Source organism: Onthophagus taurus, chromosome 6 (genome assembly GCF_036711975.1).
Source record: "Onthophagus taurus isolate NC chromosome 6, IU_Otau_3.0, whole genome shotgun sequence".
Lineage (NCBI taxonomy): Eukaryota > Metazoa > Arthropoda > Insecta > Coleoptera > Scarabaeidae > Onthophagus > Onthophagus taurus.
Genome location: NC_091971.1, coordinates 15,129,405 through 15,148,570, shown reverse-complemented (window position 1 = coordinate 15,148,570; position 19,166 = coordinate 15,129,405). Strand labels below are relative to the sequence as shown.

Below are 19,166 nucleotides of genomic sequence, written 5' to 3'. Positions count from 1 at the left end.
TATCTAGCGCTCAATAGCAAATAAAACTAGACTAACAATAGCACTAGACCTAGAACTAAAAACATTCCGTTTAATCGTGCGTTTCTTAAAACATAGAACCACAAGTGTAAAACTAGAACTAACACAGACCTAGAACCAGAATAAAGGGAAGACGCACGGCTAAACCCGAAACTTTCTAGTTCTATTATGTTATTCTGTGGTCTAGTGTTAGTTCTAGTTTTAATTCTAATGCAGCGCTATATTGTTGTATATTTTTATTGAACTAAAAGTAGAACTAACACTAGAGCAAGAATTAGAATTATTCGGGTTTAGCCGTCTTTAAAGACATGCGGCTAAACTCAAATGATTCTAGTTCTTGGTCTAGTGTTAGTTCTACATAGATAACAGTGCTAGTGTAAAACTAGAACTAACATTAGACCTAGAACTAGAATCATTCGGGTTTAGCCGTCTTTACAGACGTGCGGCTAACCCCAAATGATTCTAGTTTTCGGTATAGTGTTAATGTAACAGTGCTAGTGTAAAACTAGAACTAACACAAGACCTAGAACTAGAATCATTCGGGTTTAGCCGTCTTGAGAGAGGTGCGGCTAAATCCGAATGTTTCTAGTTCTAGGTCTAGTGTTAGTTCTAGTTTTGCACTATCACTAGAACTAGAATAATTCGGGTTTAGCCGTCTTGAGAGAGGTGCGACTAATTCTACTGCTGTAGCCTTCAGTTCGTAGCACAAGTCGAACTATTTCAACTTTGTATTAAAATAATATAGTCTTCTAATATCCTTCGTTTAAAAAATTCATTAAATTCAGGATTTCAGGAGGGTGTATGTAGACTTTATTGTATCACTGTAGGTATGTTATAAACTATAAACATCAAAAATTAAAGTATATTTTCAATTTTGATGCATCTTTAGCAAATATTGAGGAGATATCTTCAGTCTTCATTATTAACTTAAAAATTGTTGTATAAATAAGCAGTCTTACAAATTCCATTTTTCAATGTCATCTACATAGAGAGAAGAGGCTGCAAGGATATGGATGGGAGTGCGAAATTGGAAGAGAGTGGCTTTAAACAGGAGGGAGTAGAGAAGCAGATTGAAAGAGGCCAAGGCATGATTTGGGCTGTAGCGCCATAGGAGGAGGGAATGCAGTGCTGAACTAGATCATTCAACATTTCTTGAATAGGTAACACTATAATAACCACAGAATAACCAGAAATGTCACTGACGTCGATTCGTTTGATGTTGGCGGCACCTCGTTTTATGACCTCGATTTAAAATCCGCCATCTTATCACGAGTTACCAAAAGCACGGAAGCAAGGTCCCTTGAGTAAACATACTGTATAAGGTTATCCAACTCCCTATGAACGCTGTTGTTATGAACGTATCCGTCTTTAGAGATGTGCGATTCTAGTTCTAGGTATAGTGTTACTTTTAGTGATTGCACTAGTGTAAAACTAGAACTAACACTATACTTAGAACTAGAATCATTCGGGTTTAGCCGTCTTTAGAGACGTGCGGCTAAACCCAAATGATTCTAGTTCTAGGTATAGTGTTAATTCTACATAGTAACAGTGCTAGTGTAAAACTAGAACTAACACTAAACCTAGAACTAGAAAGTTTCGGGTTTAGTCGTCTTTTGAGACGTGTGGCTAAGCCCAAATGATTCTAGTTCTAGGCCTACTGTTAATTCTACCATCCAGTCACTGACCTGGATTGCTTGCTGAAATGAATACATTCCAATGCAAGTTCACATTATTCCAGTGCAATTTCAACACTGGTTTCGATCACTATACTGGAATACTACTGGAATGATGAACCGGGCATTACATTATTGGTAGATTTAAGAAAAATGTTTAAATTTTTTATTGTGATTAGTTCAGATATAACTGTCATAAGAAACGTTTTTACAATCGTTTATTTATAAAAATGACTTTTACATTGAATTTAACGAAACTATCACCAATTGGATCGATAGTATTCGTACGTTACATAAATATTCTACACGTAATATACAAAAATTATAAATTGAAATAATAATTAATACAATACCTAACATACACGCAAGCAATACGGCCCCGAAAATAACAAAAACATTTAAATTTTTAATCATATTCCCTGCTTGGTTCCTGTTGACTACAACGGCAATCTCTACGTTTCAGTTGCGGCCGTTGTCCTTTTTCAGTTTTTGAAGGCAGGGTTAATTCTGTGTAAAATGAGGCTGGACATCTTGGCGGTTGTTGGCAAGGAGGGCAACATTTTGGTGGTGGTGGTTGTTGACAAGGGGGACAAGATTTCGGTGGTTGTTGACATGGAGGACATGGTTTCGGTAGTGGTGGTTGACAAGGAGGACAAACTTTTGGTGGTCCATCAGCAGGAGGACCACTTTTTCGTGATAAGGGACAAGGAGGGCAAGTCGGTGGAGATGGAGATCTTGGCCGTTCTCGAGCTGATTTTTGTTTTGAACATGCGCAAGGCCGCTTGGAAGGTGGGGGATAAGTTTGTTCAATTTGCATTCGGAGCATCATCTCGCTATTTAGAGACTTATTCAATTCAGATCGCAAACTCTAAAAATTAAAAAAATAAAAATTAATTAAAGCATTTTTTTTTGTTATCTATTTTACATCTAATTGTTCATTATCCCTCCGCTTTTTCGATGTAGACACATCCCGTTCCATATCTAACATTTCTTTTAATCGTTTAACATTCGATTTTTCTTTATCTAATTCCATTTCAAGTTGTTTTACTTTTGATTTCTCTTGTTCGCACATACATCTACAAAAAAGATAAAATAATAGTATACAATTAGCAACAAAAAAAAATCAATCAAACATATATCTTTGTATTTTTTCTTCGTGAATCGAATTCTTTTGCTTCATTATATCTTTTTCAACTTGCATGTTAGACATCGCTTTCATTTGTTGTTTCACCCGTTTTAGCAGATCATTGTTGGCTTCTTTCTCCACTTGTAACGAATTTCTTAATTCATCTAATCGTTTCCTTTCCATTCCAACCTCCATTTCCAATTTTTTAACTAAAAAAAATTGTTATTACATCATTGTTTTAATTATTCGACTTTTATTTACTTGAACTTTGTGCTTCGTGATGTTTCCCTTTCATCGATTTCTCCAAATTAGCATTTCTCCTCATTAACATGTACTTGTCAGTTTCGATTGGTTGAACTTCCGGTCCAGTTCCTCTTTTGTTCAATAAATCAGCCGTCGCATCACAGATTTTACCGTGCATATATTGCAGGTCTTCAAACGCTAGAGACTGTTATTAAAATAATATAGAAATTTATTGTTATTAATTTAATCAAGAAAATTAAAGTAGTAAAAAAATTGTAATTAACTTAATATAACAAGTGTGGCAATATGGATTACTAAATCAATGAAACGAACCTCTATTCCTTCGTCTAATGCACGTTGAAGAAGAGCTTCAAACTGAGGATCTTTTCCACAAGTACATTTTTCATCTTTCATTTCTTTTGTTTCGTCCGTTGTTCCTTTTGATTCGTCCGTTGCTCCTTTTGATTCGTCCGTTGTTTCTTTTAATTCACCCGGTCCTTTCTCTGATAGACGAGACATGGTTGAGGAATCTTTAGTAGGAACCTCTGGTTTATCTTTTTGTACATGAATATCTCTTACTGAAGATTTAACTGTACTTGTTGTACTGTCTTGTTTGGGTGGAGGTTTAGGAACCTTGTAAAAATATAAAGAAATTTAAGCCGATTTTTACATAAAAAAATTATTAACTTACAGAATCTTTGAGTTTTTGTTCTAAGGTTGCGATGCTTGCTTTGCTCTTCCTTAATTCACCCTTCAAACTTTCGACATCTCTCTCATGTTGTTTAGAAACTTCCCCGACTATATCTTCATGCGACATTTGTAAACTACTAATTCCTTTATTGTATTTGGCTAAAAGATCTTTCTTTTCTTGTTCACATTGCGCCTTCAAATTTGCAATCATTTCGTTACAATCTTTTTGTTGTTGTTCAAGTTTCTCTTGAAGTGCTTTGTGTAGCTCCTTCAGTTCCCGAATTAATGCATCTTTTTCATCGTTTTCTTTTCCGGTTTCTTGTAATTGTATCATTGAACTCTTTAATCTACCAGCAATGAGTTCTTTTTCTTCTTTCACATCTTCCACGGCTTCTGCCATTTCTTTATGCATTTCGGTTTTCATAGCAGCCAATTCTTTGTCTTTTGCTGCCAATGCATCTTGAGAGTCTTGTTTGCATTTTGCTAATTCGGCCGCTTTCGCATCGAGTTGACCCTTTGCTTCAGATAGTTCGGCTTCTTTAGCTTTAAGTTTATCCTCGCATTCTTTAAGTTTTTGTGCAAGATTATCACCGGCAGCAGAAAGTTGTCCTACAAAATTAAAGATTTAATTTATAAGCACGAAAACTTTCACGGTCGATTTAACTAAAGGGAAGAACTAACACAAGAGCTATAACTAAAAATTTCTGGATCCCATGTTGCAACCTTCTTCAGAAACAAGTTCGAAGTGACGAAACCGGTTCACCAAGAATGTATGGATTACCTAAAATCCATAAACCGGAAGCCCCACTATGCCCTATTGTCAGTGTCATAAATTCTGCAACCTATCAGCTGGCAAAACACCTTGCCACCATTATGTCATCTTCTACAGGTAAAACAGAATCGTATGTTCTATGCATTTTGTTGAATCTGGTAAGTTTCGATGTGGAATCTCTGTTCCCTAGAGTACTAGCCAAAGATGCCATGGATGGTCTTTTCCAGAAACTCATCACGGAGGGCTTGCCGAAGTATATTCCAGGCAGGGTTGCAAACCTACGCCGGCTGAATGTCGGTAGAATGATTGATTCGGAGCATGTTACAAAAAAACTTTTAGAACAATAGTTGTAGCAAATTGTTTTCCTAACAATATTGCTCTCTTACACTTTTACTCTCAGATTCGAAAATATTGAGAAAAACAGGAAATTGTGAAAACTTGATGAATTCATTGTTTATTGGTAGTTGGTAATGGTAACACTGGGGAATCGGTGCATATTACAAAGAAACTTTTAGAACAATTGTTATAGCAAATTTTATTTTTAACAATATTGTACTCTCTCATTTTTGCTCTCAGATGCGTAAATATTGAGAAAAACACGAAATTGTGAAAATTTGATAAATTTTTGCTCTTTCATGTTATTAATGTAACACTCAGAAATCGGAGCCTGATATAAAAAAACTTTTGGAACAAAAGTTATAACAAATTTTATTCTTAACAACGTTGCTTTCTTGCACATTTGCTCTCAGATGCGTAAATATTGCGAAAAACACGAAATTGTGAAAATTTGATGAATTCGTTGTTTATTGCAAGCTATTAATGGTAATACTGGGGAATCGGTGCATATTACAAAAAAACTTTTAGAACAATAGTTGTAGCAAATTTTATTCCTAACAATATTGCTCTCTTACACTTTTACTCTTAAATTCGAAAATATTGAGAAAAACACGAAATTGTGAAAACTTGATGAATTCATTGTTTATTGGAAGTTGGTAATGGTAACACTGGGGAATCGGTGCATATTACAAAGAAACTTTTAGAACAATTGTTATAGCAAATTTTATTTTTAACAATATTGCACTCTTTCATTTTTGCTCTCAGATGCGTAAATATTGAGAAAAACACGAAATTGTGAAAATTTGATGAATTTTTGCTCTTTCATGTTATTAATCTAACACTCAGAAATCGGAGCATGTTATAAAAAAACTTTTGGAACAAAAGTTATAGCAAATTTGATTCTTAACAATGCTGCTTTCTTACACTTTTACTTTCAGATGCGTAAATATTGAGAAAAACACGAAATTGTGAAAATTTTATAAATTCGTTGTTTATTACAAGCTGTTAATGGTAACACTGGGGAATTGGTGCATATTATAAAAAAACTTTTAGAACAATAGTTATAGCAAATTTTATTCCTAACAATATTGCTCTCTTACACTTTTACTCTCAGATTCATAAATATTGAGAAAAACACGAAATTGTGAAAATTTTATGAATTCGTTGTTTATTACAAGCTGTTAATGGTATCACTGGGGAATCGGTGCATATTACAAAAAAACTTTTAGAACAATAGTTGTAGCAAATTTTATTCCTAACAATATTGCACTCTTTCATTTTTGCTCTCAGATGTGTAAATATCGAGAAAAATACGAAAATATGAAAACTTGTTGAATTTCGTTGCTTTTTCAAGTGATTAATGTTAGCACTCGGGAATCGGAGCATTTTACAAAAATACTGTTAGAAGAAAAGTTGTAGCAAATTTAATTCATAACAATATTGCACTCTCTCAGTTTATCGGTAAATTGGTAGGGTTGGCAACGCTGGTTTCATAGCTAGGCAGTACTTCGCCTATCATCGACATATTTTAGCTGAAAAGGAAGTGACAACGATGGGATCGCCTCTGTCACTTGTGATGGCCAATTTTTACATGAAGATATTTGAAAAGGAAGCGTTAAGGAAGAATCCGTCAAAAACAAAACTATGGCTCCGTTACGAGGAGGTCACTTTCGTGATCTGACAACAAAAAAAAGAGCGCCTCCAGGAATTAATGGAATCTCCATGATCAAATTTATCATGGAAACGGAAGCTACAAAATAATTACTTTTTCTGAGTGTATTGGTCATTAGGAAGACAGATGGTGGCATGGAACTGGAAGTGTATCGGAAGAAAACGCACTCGAACAGGTATCTACAGGCTTCATTTCATGAACATCCACAACAGAAGAGGTCAGTGATCCCAACCGTGTTTCAACTAGTAGAAAAACTACTATAGAAGAACGCCTACACTGTGAGAGATATTCAGAACCAAACAACGCAAGCAGAGAGGAGACTTGGTAAATACTGCATCAGCCGGTTTTATCTGTCTTCCCTATGTTTTAGGTGTGATGGAGCGGAATGCGAGGTGCTTGAAGAAGAATGCTATCGTAGTACGATACGATACGTACAGCAAAATACAAAGCGCACTAACTATCATGCAGTTGCGGGAAGTGTTATGTTGGCCAAATTAGACGTAACATCGAGTCTCGCACCAAGGAACATGAGAGGGATGTCCAACTGAATAAGATCCAACAGTCGCCAGTTGCAGAGCATTGCCACCAAAGAGGATTCACCAAGACAAAGGTGCTAGCAAGAACCGGACACTTCGTACTTGTTTCTGAAGAAAAGCCCAAAAGTTTCTAGGTCTAATATTAGTTTAAGATTTAATCTCTTGTTAAATGTTACCTTTGAGATTTCCGTTTTCTGTTTCCATCCCTTTAAGTTTATCTTGTAGTTGTTGTATTTGATTAAGTAAGTCATTAATTTGCTTTTCATAATTATCGCTGATATTTTTCATTTCATCTCCTGAGCTTTTAGCTAGTTGATCAACTTTGTTTTGTGCAGTTGCTAGTTTTGCTCCGGTTTCTTGTAAATCTTTTTCTAAAGCACTATTTTTATCCATTAAAACGCCGACTTTTTTCTCCAAATCGTTGTATTTATCAGTTTCGTCTTGAAGTTGTTTTTGTAAAGCGTCCTTTTGATTTTTCATGTCCGCCAATTGTGCCTCTAAATCTGCCATCTTTTTATTCTTTTCTTGTTCACTTTGTAATTTACTTGCTAAATCAGCGCTCTTTCCTTGTTCGGTTTGTAATTGATTCTGCAAATCTGAAATTTGCGCTTTACTTTTATTCAATTCATCTTGTAAGGCTTTAAGTTGATTTTGTAACGCATCTATGTCTACCGTAGGAGCTGGGGGTTGAGCGCTCATATTCTTTAATTGATCTTGCAGTTTTCTTAACTGATCTTCGAGGGCTTCTTTATCTTTTTTTTCTTTCTCTAAATCGGCTGCAGCTTTGTCAGCGGCATCAGCTAATTTAGTTTTTCCAATTAAATCTCCTATATCTTTCTTTTGTTTTGCAATTTCATCTAAGAGATCAGCTTTTTCTTTCTTTAAGTCGGCTAATTGTTTGCTGTAATCCCCTGCTTCGGTTCGGGCAGCTTGTAAATCTCCTTCGAGTGATGATATTTTACTATTTGCGTCTTGTAATTGTTTGTTTAATTGATCGATGAGTGCTTGTAAACCACTGGCATCACCAGCTGATTTTTCGGAGGCGGATAATTTTTCTTTTAATGCAGCGCTTTCTTGTTCCATTCCGTCCATTTTACTCTTTAAGTTACCGTTTTCAGATTGAAGGTCGGCCGCTTGTTGTTTTATTCGATCGTTTTCAGCTTGAAGTTCCGCTAATCTCTTTTGTAATTGATCTAAATCGTCACCTACCGCTCCGTGACTATGTTCTAATGTATCAATTTCTTTTGTAGCATCGTTAAGATCTTTAGTTAACTTCTCTTTATCGGCTTGAAGACTTTGTATAAGCGCAGCATACTCGGCTAATTTCGCTTTTAGATCATCTAAATCTTGGGAAAGACTTTCTCTATCACCTTTAACACTAGTCTCTAAAGTATCTTGCATCTCAACTTGTTGCCCTTTTAATTGATTAAGTTCTTGTTGCAGGGCACAGTTTTCTGATTGGCATTCATACAAATTTCTTTGTAACTCATCCACTTTTCGTTTCATAGCTTCAAGATTAGATGCAAGATCTTTAGTATCGCCGTAAGATTTATCTAAAGAACTTATTTGTGTTTTGCACGAATCTAACTGTCTCATTAATTTATCCCTTTCCGCTTCGCAATCTCCAGCGCTTTTCGCTAAATCCTCCAATTTTTGATTACATTCATTTAATTGTTGCATTAATTTATTATTTTGGTTTCTTTCATCATTAAGTTGTTTGCACATATCTTGTAATTTGTCTTTAAGGTTTGCTAATTCATTCATCACATCGTTGAGTTCTCTATCCTTATCTGACAGTTGTTTTTTAACATTATCTAATTCCATAGTTTTAGACATTAATTCTTGGTTTTTCGCGTCTAATTCTTGATTCTTTGATGCTAATTGTTGGTTTTTAGCATCTAACTCTTGTGTTTTAGCATCTAATTCTTGGTTTTTTGCGTCTAACGCAGATTTGATACATTGCAATTCTTGTACTTTATCTTCTAATTCTTGCTTTTTAGCTTCGAGATCACTTTGAACGGTTTCAAGTGCGGTTTTTTTATCTTCAAGTTCTTTCAAACTATCTTCCAATTCTTTTTGTTTTGCTTCACACTCTTTCTTTTGCTCTTCCAAACTTCTTTTTTGATCTTCTAATTCCTTTTTCTGATCTTCAGACTGTTGCATTTTTCCGCCTTTTGAATCATCACCAGCCTCTAATACATCCACCTCAGTTTCTCTTGATTCTCTTGATGGTGGAGTTTCTATGGCTTCGGATACTTCCGATACAGTTGTTGGCACAGCTTGAGAACCAGCGTCTGGACTTTCCGGTTTCTTACTTCTACCTAACGAATCCCTGCAGTCTTGAAGATCTCGTTTCAATTTGGCGTTTTCGTTTTCTAAGTTAGAAGTGTCCATTGTTGATTTTCTCGTTTTTGATAATAAGCACTCTTCTAAACCTGCAATTTCCTTCTTTAAAGCACTTATTTTTTGACAGCAATCTGATTTTTGTTTTTCTAACTGTTTTTCGAGGTCTTGAATTCGTTTATTGGCAGTTTGAAGCTTATATTTTAAATCATCAACATCGTCGGGATCGGCTTTTGCACCGCAATGCTTCATATCATCAATCTGGTCTTGTAACGCTCTTGCCCTTTTTTGGTATTCCCGCGATTTTTTCCTTTCGCAGTCCAATTGACTTTGCAGGGCTGCGTATTCTGGTGAACTTGTAAAATCGGTTTGCGCCCCTTCAGCTAGGGCACCTTTTCCACTACCACCAACAGTTTGTGATCCATCAGCTCTTCTTTGTGAGCCAACTGGTATTTTTGATTTACTTTTATAAACCGATACTTCTCTTAATAAGTTATCGAGTTGATCTTGAGATTGCGCAGCTTTCTCTTCGGCTTCTTTTAATCGCTGTTCTAAACGAATTTTTTGTTTAACAATGGCATCTATTTTTAGGTTACATCTTGAGCTTAATTGATTTTGCCTGTCTTCATTATCGTGCAATTCTGATCTAGCCCTTTTTACTTCAGTAAACATGTTATCGACTTTTTCTTGCATATCTTCCATGTCATCTTGATACACATGTTTTAGTTCGTTTAGTTTTCTTTTTGAGTTATCTAATTCGTCAAGCGACTTTCGTAAAGATTTTTGAGATTTTTCGAGCCGTCCAGACATATCATCAAGATCTTTTTTCAGTTTATCATTGCTGGATTTTAAGTTATCGTTTTCGCCGTCAACGTTTTTTAATTTATTGTTAGATTCTTGCAGACATTGACATTTTTTTTCTAAAGCTTCGGTGCGCGCTTGTTGCGTTCTCAATTGATCTATCAATTCAGATTGTTGTTGTTTTGCAACATCGAAATCTTCAACTCTTAATGCTTTGGTGTCTTTATTACCCACCGCATTTCTATCTTTTTCTAATTCATTTATTCTATCTTTACATTTACAAAGAGTTTCAACTAATTCTTGTATTTGCTCTTTGGCAACTTCTTGTATTTCGTTCGAAACTTTTTTTAATATTTTGTTCTCAGCTACCATTCTTTCATCATCAACGTTACCTTCTGTTAATTGTTTGATAGTTCTGTTGGCATTTTTCAATTCATCTTGTAATTTGTTGATTTTTTCTGCCATTTTTCTACATTCCTCTTTTTTCTCCTTACGAACTTCGTTTCTTTCAGATTCAACTTGTTCTAATTTTTTAGCAAGTTCCTCAGCTATTTTTTTCACCGCAGCTTTGGATTGCTCCAACATTGTATCCGCATGCGTGTTAGTTTTTGCACTGCATAGTTGTTCTCTTAATTTGCAGTTCTTTTCTGTTGCTTCAGCTAATTGTTGTTTTAAATTGGATATGAGGCTATCTTTATCAGTATCGTTAGATGATGCGCTAGAAATCGAAGATTTCTTATCATCATCATCATCATCACTACAGATATTATCTTGACATTTACATGCGCTACTATCCGAGGAAGAGGTATCACTTTTATCATCAATACTTCCACAATCACATGTATTCTTTTTGGAAGGAGGTTTCTTTTTCGGTTTTTCCTTTGATTTGGTTTTATCATCAGTACATGTACATTTATCACAGACTTTTTTAGTTGTAGTTTCTACGGCTTCATTCTGAGTAGTACATGCACAACATATATTTTCTCTTTGCGGAGTACTTTGCTTCCTCTCAGGAGTTTTTGATTGTCTTCGTTCAGATGATTTTGATTTTCTTCTCTCGGGTGTTTTTGATTTCTTCGAGCATGTGCAAGGTTGACAAGGCAGTTTTTTCGATTTACTTTCTTGCACCATTTTATTTATGTCCACTAACTTTTTAGTCTCCATATAAATCTGTTTTTCATAACTTCGGTCGTAACCTCCTGCACCCTGTCCAACTTGCGGTGGTCCAACTTGTGGTTGCCTAAATGGACAAGGAACAACATTTTGTGCTCCAACCATCGCTCTTTCAATATTCATTCCTCTTCTCATATCTCTTTCTTGCTCACCTGCCATCACGGCATTCGGTTGAGTGTCACCTCTTCCTCTGGAATATGGGCATAAAACATAATTTCCATGATCTTCTTGTCTTGGTAAACCCATTCCCCCAGTCGTTCCTCCGCATGTGCATGGAGATCCCTGAGATGAATACTCAGAGATATGGCTCCCAGTACCCGGGGAGGGTTTAGTTGCATCAGTCGGTCGAGATTGACAAATTTGTCCACCTTCACTTTCCCATCCCTTATCGGTGCCTACATTTTTTCTCTGTCCAGGTCCTTCACTTTCCCATGGTCTTTCTGCTTGTAATATTCTCGATTGTCTCTGCGGTTCCCTACTTCTAGAGTAATTTGGTCCGCAAATTGTTCCGGTATCTTTTGTCGGTTGTTGTGGTGGCTCTGTCCATTCACATTCGCATGTCATTTCAATTGCGACTTCTTCTGCAGCAATACGAGAACCATCCCCAACGGATCGATCTTTATTTTCAACTTCACATATACACTCACCATCTTTCTTATCTTTTCCTCCAACGCTTTTATCTTTTTCAAGATCTTTGCTTAATAAGGATTTTAAAACCGGACATTCAATATCTTCCACTTTCACACTCTTAGAAAGACAGGCTATTAAATGATCTTTATCTTGGATTGCAGTATTCAAATCGTCGCATTCTTTCTTCTTTGCTTCTAATTTTGCGCTAAGACATCCGCAATCTTCTTCAAGCTCATCGACTTTGTTTTTTAGTTGATTTTGTTCAAAGGAGACATCCGAAATAGTGTTTTTAAGGTAATCTTGAACTTTTGCTAATTCTTGTGCCGAATTAGCTATTATTGTATCTTTCTTTTCTATTTCTGCTCGTGCGTCAGCGAGGGCGGCACACATACGTTCCTTGCAATAAAAACGAAATTCGGCTTAATATCTTATTTATACTTCATGGAAATGATGTGAAAAATTTACTTACCTTATCTCAGCTTAAAGAGATACTTAAAAAAATCATTGCCACACTTGTTCAACATTCTCAAAAAAAAGAATGTTTAAAACATAATTTACCTGTTGCTCATCCCTTCCTTTTGCCAGGCATTCAATATGCGCGACTAATCTATTGATTTCATCTTCTTGGTCAGCTATACAACACTCGCAATCCCTCACTTGTCGTTGTAAAGCATTTCTTTCATCATCCAAAGACTTAGCACGTTCCACTTGACATTTTAATTGCTCACATTCCTTTTCTAACGTAGTTAAAACTTCAAATTTCTGTTTGTATTTATCTCTTTCGGCTTTAATACACTCAAAACCTTTTGTTTTATTCAAAAGTTCCATATATTCATTTTCGATGTTTGATAATTCGTCAACTCTCGCTTTCATTCGATCCCTTTCTATTCTTAAAACGTCAGCTTCTTTAACGCGATACTTAAGCCGTTCCATTTCTTGGTCTTTATCGCCTACTTCCATTGACCTCCTGCGTAATAAATCTCTTTCAGCTTTTACTTGTTCCAGTTCTTGGCAAGTGCATTCCATTTTTCTCTCTTTATCTCCCATTTCCTTTTCAAGTTCACTTATTTTAAGAGATGATCTTTGATCTCTTTGGCTTAATGTTGATACTTGACGTTTCAATTTGTCGCGTTCTGATAATAACGAACACTTGTCTTGGAAACTATCGACATCATCTGGAATTTGTCCACATGCGCGCAATTGATCTTCAAGTTTAGTCACTTTCCTTTTAAGCCCATCACGTTCCTGCTTAAGAGTCTTGATTTTTATTTTACCTTTGGTGATTACATCACGAAGGAAATCGACACTAGCGTCTTCGGGTATCTAAAAAGAATTAAAGTAGAGATTTGACAAGAAATGGGAAGTATTTTACCTCCACGTCAGTACTATCTAAAGATTGACCATCAACAGCATCTTTTAATTGCTCTAAACCTTGTATTGCGCTTGCAGATACTTCTTTTTGTTGTAAACGATCTTCTTCGCTTGCCTAAAAAAGAATTAATATTTTTTTTTTGATTTAAAAGGTGTAACAGTAGCGTACGGCAAGGGAAGTTTTTAGGGAAATTATTTCAGCATCTTTACTGATTATTTGCTGTACTAAATCTTCTTTACTCATTCCATCTAATTCTGACTTCGACATAGGTTGATCAGGAGTAGCTTCTGGTGCAGCTTCTGGTGGTGCTTCTGGTGCAGCTTCTGGCGCGGCTTCTGGTGCAGCTTCAGGTGGAGCTTCTGGTGCGGGTTCAGGTGAAACTGCTGACGCAGCATCGGGTGTAGCTACAGGCGCAGCATCGGGTGTAGCTTCTAGCTCAGTTTCGACTGCAGCTTCTGACACAGCCTCGGGTATGCTTTCTGGCGCAGCTTCAGCTGGAACTTCAGATACAGCATCTGGTGTTACTTCAGATACAGCTTCTGGTGCTCCTTCGCTTGTAGATGGTCCAGCTGTAGCTGCTTCGGCTCCTTTGGTAGCGCAAATAGCAGTGCATACTTGTTCTGGTTTTGGTGGCGTTGCTGCGCCTGGTGGTGGCGTTGCTGCGCTTGGTTTTGGTTTTGCTGCGCATGGTGGTGGTAATCCACCTTCCATAGCTTTATTAGCAGCACATACTGGAGGTGGTGCACAAGGTGGAGCTGGAATTTTCTTCGCTGTACAAGTATCCACCATATCTGAGTCGCGAAATCCTGGAATACCACCAGCGCTTCCTGCTATGGATAAGTGAATTTCTTGACCTTCTTCGGTGACATAATCACCAGGACGTTCTGCTGGAATGGCAACCGTGCCATCTTCTTCAATCCATTCACCAGCCTTTTCCCCGTGAACCATTTTAGTGCCCTCTACAGCAACAAATTCATCCGGTCGATGACTAGCTTTTAATACCGTTCCGTCAGCCATAACAAATTCACCGGTGGACGATCCAACTCGAAGAATATTGCCACTGTCATCTATCCACTCCCCAGGCTTAGATCCTCGTCTTAAATGGCGTCCATCGTCGGTTACGATCTCAGGCGCATGAAGAATCTTACCAGCCGTATCCACGTATTCGTCCAAATGATCCTCCGGTTTAACAATGGTACCATCATCCATCACCCATTCGCCCGGTTTATCGCTTATTGCTTTTACATGATCACCTGCGGTACTGACAAATTCCTTTGGTCTTTCTTTAGTGTGGACTATCTTATCGTCTGGAGTTATAAATGCACCGTAGTCATCCCCTGGGCGTAATTTCATTTTAGAGTCCGTTACCCATTTTCCATGTGTATCTCCAGCATGAACCACTTCTCCCGTATCAGTTTCCCAATCGCCACTTCGATCATCACCAGCTCGACCTCCCGCTTTATCTTCAAAATCTCCTAAATGAATTGGTCTACCATCAGCAGTAACAAAATCACCGGGTCTTTCTCCTGGTCGAACTATTGTTCCATCTTCCAGAATCCATTCTCCTGGATTCGGTCCTGCTCTTACCTTCTTTCCATCAGCTGTCATAAATTCTGATGGTCTATCTGCAAACATAGAACCACCATCGTCTGTGACGAATTGACCAGGAACTGTCCCTCCCCTTACTGGTTTTCCATCTTCAGTTAACCATTCACCTGGTTTCCCACCCTGTTTTAATTCTTTTCCATCTTTTGTACGGAGCGAAGCGGCACGTATTGACGTTCCATCATCCGCGACGAATTCTTCTGGTCTTTCTGCAGACAGAACTGTTGTTCCATCATCCAAGCGCCATTCTCCTGGCTTACCGCCAGCCTTTACATGTTCCCCATCAGCACTAGTAAATTCTCCAGGTCGTCCACCTGCTTTGACGACTTTTCCATCTGGAGTTATATACTCTCCTGGTTTGGCACCAGGATGTAATGATTGTTCATCTTCTACTAACCACTCACCTGGTTTACCACCAGGTTTAGCATGTTTTCCATCAGCAGTAGTCATATCCATGCTCTTAATAGATCTTCCATCTGACCCAATGAAATCGCCGGGTTTAGCACCTTGTCTTACTTTTTCTTCACTTTCTGTTAACGTCATCTCTCCAGGTTTCCCTCCAGGGCGCATTTTTTTACCATCATCGGTGAGATATTCTTTTCCTCCACCCGGTCCGCCCGCACCAGGTCCACCAGCACCTGGTCCACCAGCACCCGGTCCACCAGCACCCGGTCCACCAGCACCCGGTCCACCAGCACCCGGTCCACCAGCACCCGGTCCACCAGCATATGATCCACCATCATCCGGTCCGCCAGTACCCGGTCCACCAGCACCCGGTCCACCAGCACCCGTTCCACCAGCAACCGATCCACCAGCACCCGGTCCACCAGCACCCGGTCCACCAGCACCCGGTCCACCAGCACCCGGTCCACCACCACCGGGTCCACCAGCACCCGGTCCACCACCACCGGGTCCACCACCACCGGGTCCACCACCACCTGGTCCACCACCACCTGGTCCACCACCACCTGGTCCACCAGCACCCGGTCCACCTGCTCCTCCTGGATGATCTAAAAGATATTCCTTTGATGTCACCACAGTTCCATCCGGTTTAACAAATTCTCCTGGAGCTCCACCAGGTTTAAGAGGAACTTCACTGCTTTTGACCCATTCATCCGGAGAACCACCTGGTCTTATTTTCGAGCCATCCGCAGCCGTATACTCCGCCGCTGATACCGGATTGCCGTCTTCATCGACTAGTTCTCCCGGTTTACTTCCAGGTTTTAATCCTTTTTCTGTTTGCATACGCCACTCTCCCGGTTTATCGCCCGCTTTGACTTTTTTCCCGTCTTCCGTTTTCCAAGGTCCGGGTTTCCCATCTTTCCAACCTCCTGGGCCTTCAGACTCGCTTCCCGATGTTGCACCATGCTTGCCCGATGTCCCAGGAGTGGTTGTGCTTTCACCATAATCTTCAAAGTCATCGCTCACTTCTTCAAGTTTATCTTTCTAAACCAACATAAATTTTTAGTGATTTGATTAATGATTTATCATATAGATCATATTTTTATTAAAAATATGCTGTATGACGTATTCCACTAACAAATAATTGAGGTTAACTGTCAAATCAAAAGCTATAAACATAACCTGAATTAGTATGTTTTCTGGAATAATCGATTCAAAAAATTTGTATAACAAATTATATTTGGCGTATAAGTGTTAAAATATTCTTACCAATCGATCAATTTCTGCTCTTTGTTCTGGGGATAAAAACTTTTCGCAGTCTTCCAAAAGTTTCTTTAACTCTTCAATTTGTCTCCTTAGTTCATCTATTTCCATGTTTTTGTTTAACATTAACGTATCAATTAAGACTTCCATAGGAATATAACGACCAAGTTGAACTGCTTTATTTCTCAGCATCAATTCAAGAATATGTTGTCGGCGGTCTTCCCTTTCCAAGGTCCATGCTCTCGCATCTGTCGCGGAAGGATACCTTTTCATCCGAGCTTCCGATCGAATGGGAAGCGGTAGAATAGGATCGTTTATGTCCCGAAACATTCGGGACTTCTTTTGCAAGTATGTAGTCATCTTGGTAGATGAGGTTTGCTACTTTTACACTAATATATATTGAAATTGTTTTTACTTAAAATTTTGGTGACCTCAATTGGTCGCAATCATCCCGGTGCCTTGAAATATCGCTAGCGGTCTTCCTGAGGGATTTTTGTGTTCGATTTGACTTTCACGTCTCCAGCTAGATGGTTCTTTTGCCCGGCGGCACTTTGGAATACGCTCGCCTGACACACTACGCCTATTTCGCTTGTCAAACAAAATATATGATAGAAGCCAACACACTTGTTAATTTTATTAAAATACAAATGTGATCAAGGATTTATTTTTTAAATCGAAATTGATTTATCTGGTGAAAGTCGCTCCACTTCCACTTTGATGCATCCGCTTAAGTCTCATCGGTTTCTTCACAAACCAGTTTGTTTAAGAAATCCAGATAATGAACACCACAAAGTTGTATCTTTGTTTCCTTCTTATGAACGTCTTCAATACAATTAATGTGGTAAAACCCGAATCGTTTTGGCAAAAAATATTTAACACCATAAAAAATAATAACGCAACGAATTTCTTTCCTATTAAATTATTTACGCCAAGTAATGGAACGGTGAGCAAATTTGGACCAATTTTGGAATATTTCTTACAAAGAATTCAATCGCATAATTCTGTTTTTATTCATGAAGATTTAAGCCGACCACCGACGTGGGATAAACCAGTTTATACTTTATCACCGGAAGATGAAGCATTTTTGGCAAGTTTTGAAACAACCACCGAAGAATTGTTGTTTGAAATAATCAAAGACGATGAAAAAGAAAACGAACAAAAACATAACGAGTCAATTTCGAATCAGCACCAAGTTATTCATGTAACGAATCAAACTGTACAATTTAATAATGAAAATGTGTATGGAACGAGCCATATTCAAACTTCAATAATTCTTGGCAGGAAGAATAAAAAACGGTAAACGATATAAACTATAAATTAAAATACTTAATCTAACGGATTTTATGTATTATTGGTTTTTGTATTCTTTATAAGTTACAAGTTCGAATAATAAATGATGTTGATTAAATAAATGATACTAATTAATTTTTTTTCTCAAGAAAAACAGTTTTAAATAATGATGATATCTTCTTTAAATCCTTACCTTTTGTGAGATTTCTTCTCGAAAACGAATGTGTAATGAGCACCTGCTAAAACGTAACTGTAAAAATTTTTTGAAATGGTAAGTTCGTGACAGTAATTTAAAAGCTGATGGCAACGTACCAAAAAGATAGTAAGTCGCTGTTATTCGAACAACAACAACCAGTTCTTCTTTACTTTCAAAATGAAGATATGCAGTATTTTTTTAATCACTTTTAACTTAGTTTATAGTGCTCCATTAGTTACTTTCAGACCTATTCAGTATATGGGGTAAGAAAAATTAATTGCAGTAAAACCTCAATATAACTAACATCTATAATATTACTATCATCAGTATATTTAAATATAAATGTTAGTATAAACTCGGGGTATTCCCCGAGTTGTTTATACGACTTATAAATCTAGGACGGTAGGTCTAGTTTTAATTGATTATGGTTAGTTAAATCAGCATCAAAAAAATTGCAACATCGAAAATTTTATCAAAACTTCAAATATTGTTTTCTCAAAATCTAAAAGTGATTTTTCAAAACGTGTTGGTTCATTGGAATGAGGATACTTTTATTAACATTTTGGGAAATTTTTGTACTCATATTCCAGGAAATGGATTTTATACGAATTTTTAAAACTTAATCGGCGAAAATTGAAAAATTCGAAAAAATTGTCAATCATTTCAAAAATTTATTTTTCAAAAACTAAAAGCGCTTTTTCAAAACGGCTTTTTGCATTAAAAAGAGGATACTTTAATTAATAATTGGTGATATTTCCACAAGGAGCCATCAAGAAATTAATTTTATAGCCAATTTTGAAAGTTATCGATGAAAATTGCAACATCGAAAATTTTATCAAAACTTCAAATATTGTTTTGTCAAAATCTAAAAATAATTTTTCAAAACGTGTTGGTTCATTGGCAAGAGGACACTTTTATTAACATTTTGGGAAATTTTTGTACTCATATTCCAAGAAATGGATTTTATACGAATTTTTAAAACTTAATCGGCGAAAATTGAAATATTCGAAAAAATTGTCGATCAT

The 19,166-nt window shown here is 37.1% G+C and overlaps 1 protein-coding gene across 1 annotated transcript; it reads right to left on the bottom strand.

The window, feature by feature from the left end:
- Positions 1 to 1,892: 1,892 nt before the first annotated feature.
- Positions 1,893 to 17,261, bottom strand: LOC111414709 (golgin subfamily B member 1-like). The gene is made up of 11 exons (XM_023046137.2): positions 16,662 to 17,261; positions 13,554 to 16,436; positions 13,386 to 13,499; positions 12,572 to 13,336; positions 7,243 to 12,409; positions 3,752 to 4,359; positions 3,394 to 3,693; positions 3,079 to 3,265; positions 2,825 to 3,026; positions 2,617 to 2,767; positions 1,893 to 2,559 (listed from the first exon to the last, which is right to left on the bottom strand). The coding sequence occupies exons 1-11, from the start codon at positions 17,013 to 17,015 to the stop codon at positions 2,098 to 2,100; spliced, it is 11,193 nt and encodes a 3,730-aa protein (XP_022901905.2). The 5' UTR covers positions 17,016 to 17,261; the 3' UTR covers positions 1,893 to 2,097.
- Between the last annotated feature and the right edge of the window lie 1,905 nt (positions 17,262 to 19,166).

What these genes read in the sequence shown, in the direction of transcription:
- LOC111414709 (XM_023046137.2), bottom strand. Translation starts at nt 17,015, where the DNA reads ATGACTACATACTTGCAAAAGAAGTCCCGAATGTTTCGGGACATAAAC. An exon ending in GAGCAGAAATTGATCGATTG is followed by an intron (nt 16,437 to 16,661) that starts GTAAGAATATTT and finishes ATGTTGGTTTAG; the next exon opens with AAAGATAAACTTGAAGAAGT. An exon ending in TCACGAAGCACAAAGTTCAA is followed by an intron (nt 3,027 to 3,078) that starts GTAAATAAAAGT and finishes AATTTTTTTTAG; the next exon opens with TTAAAAAATTGGAAATGGAG.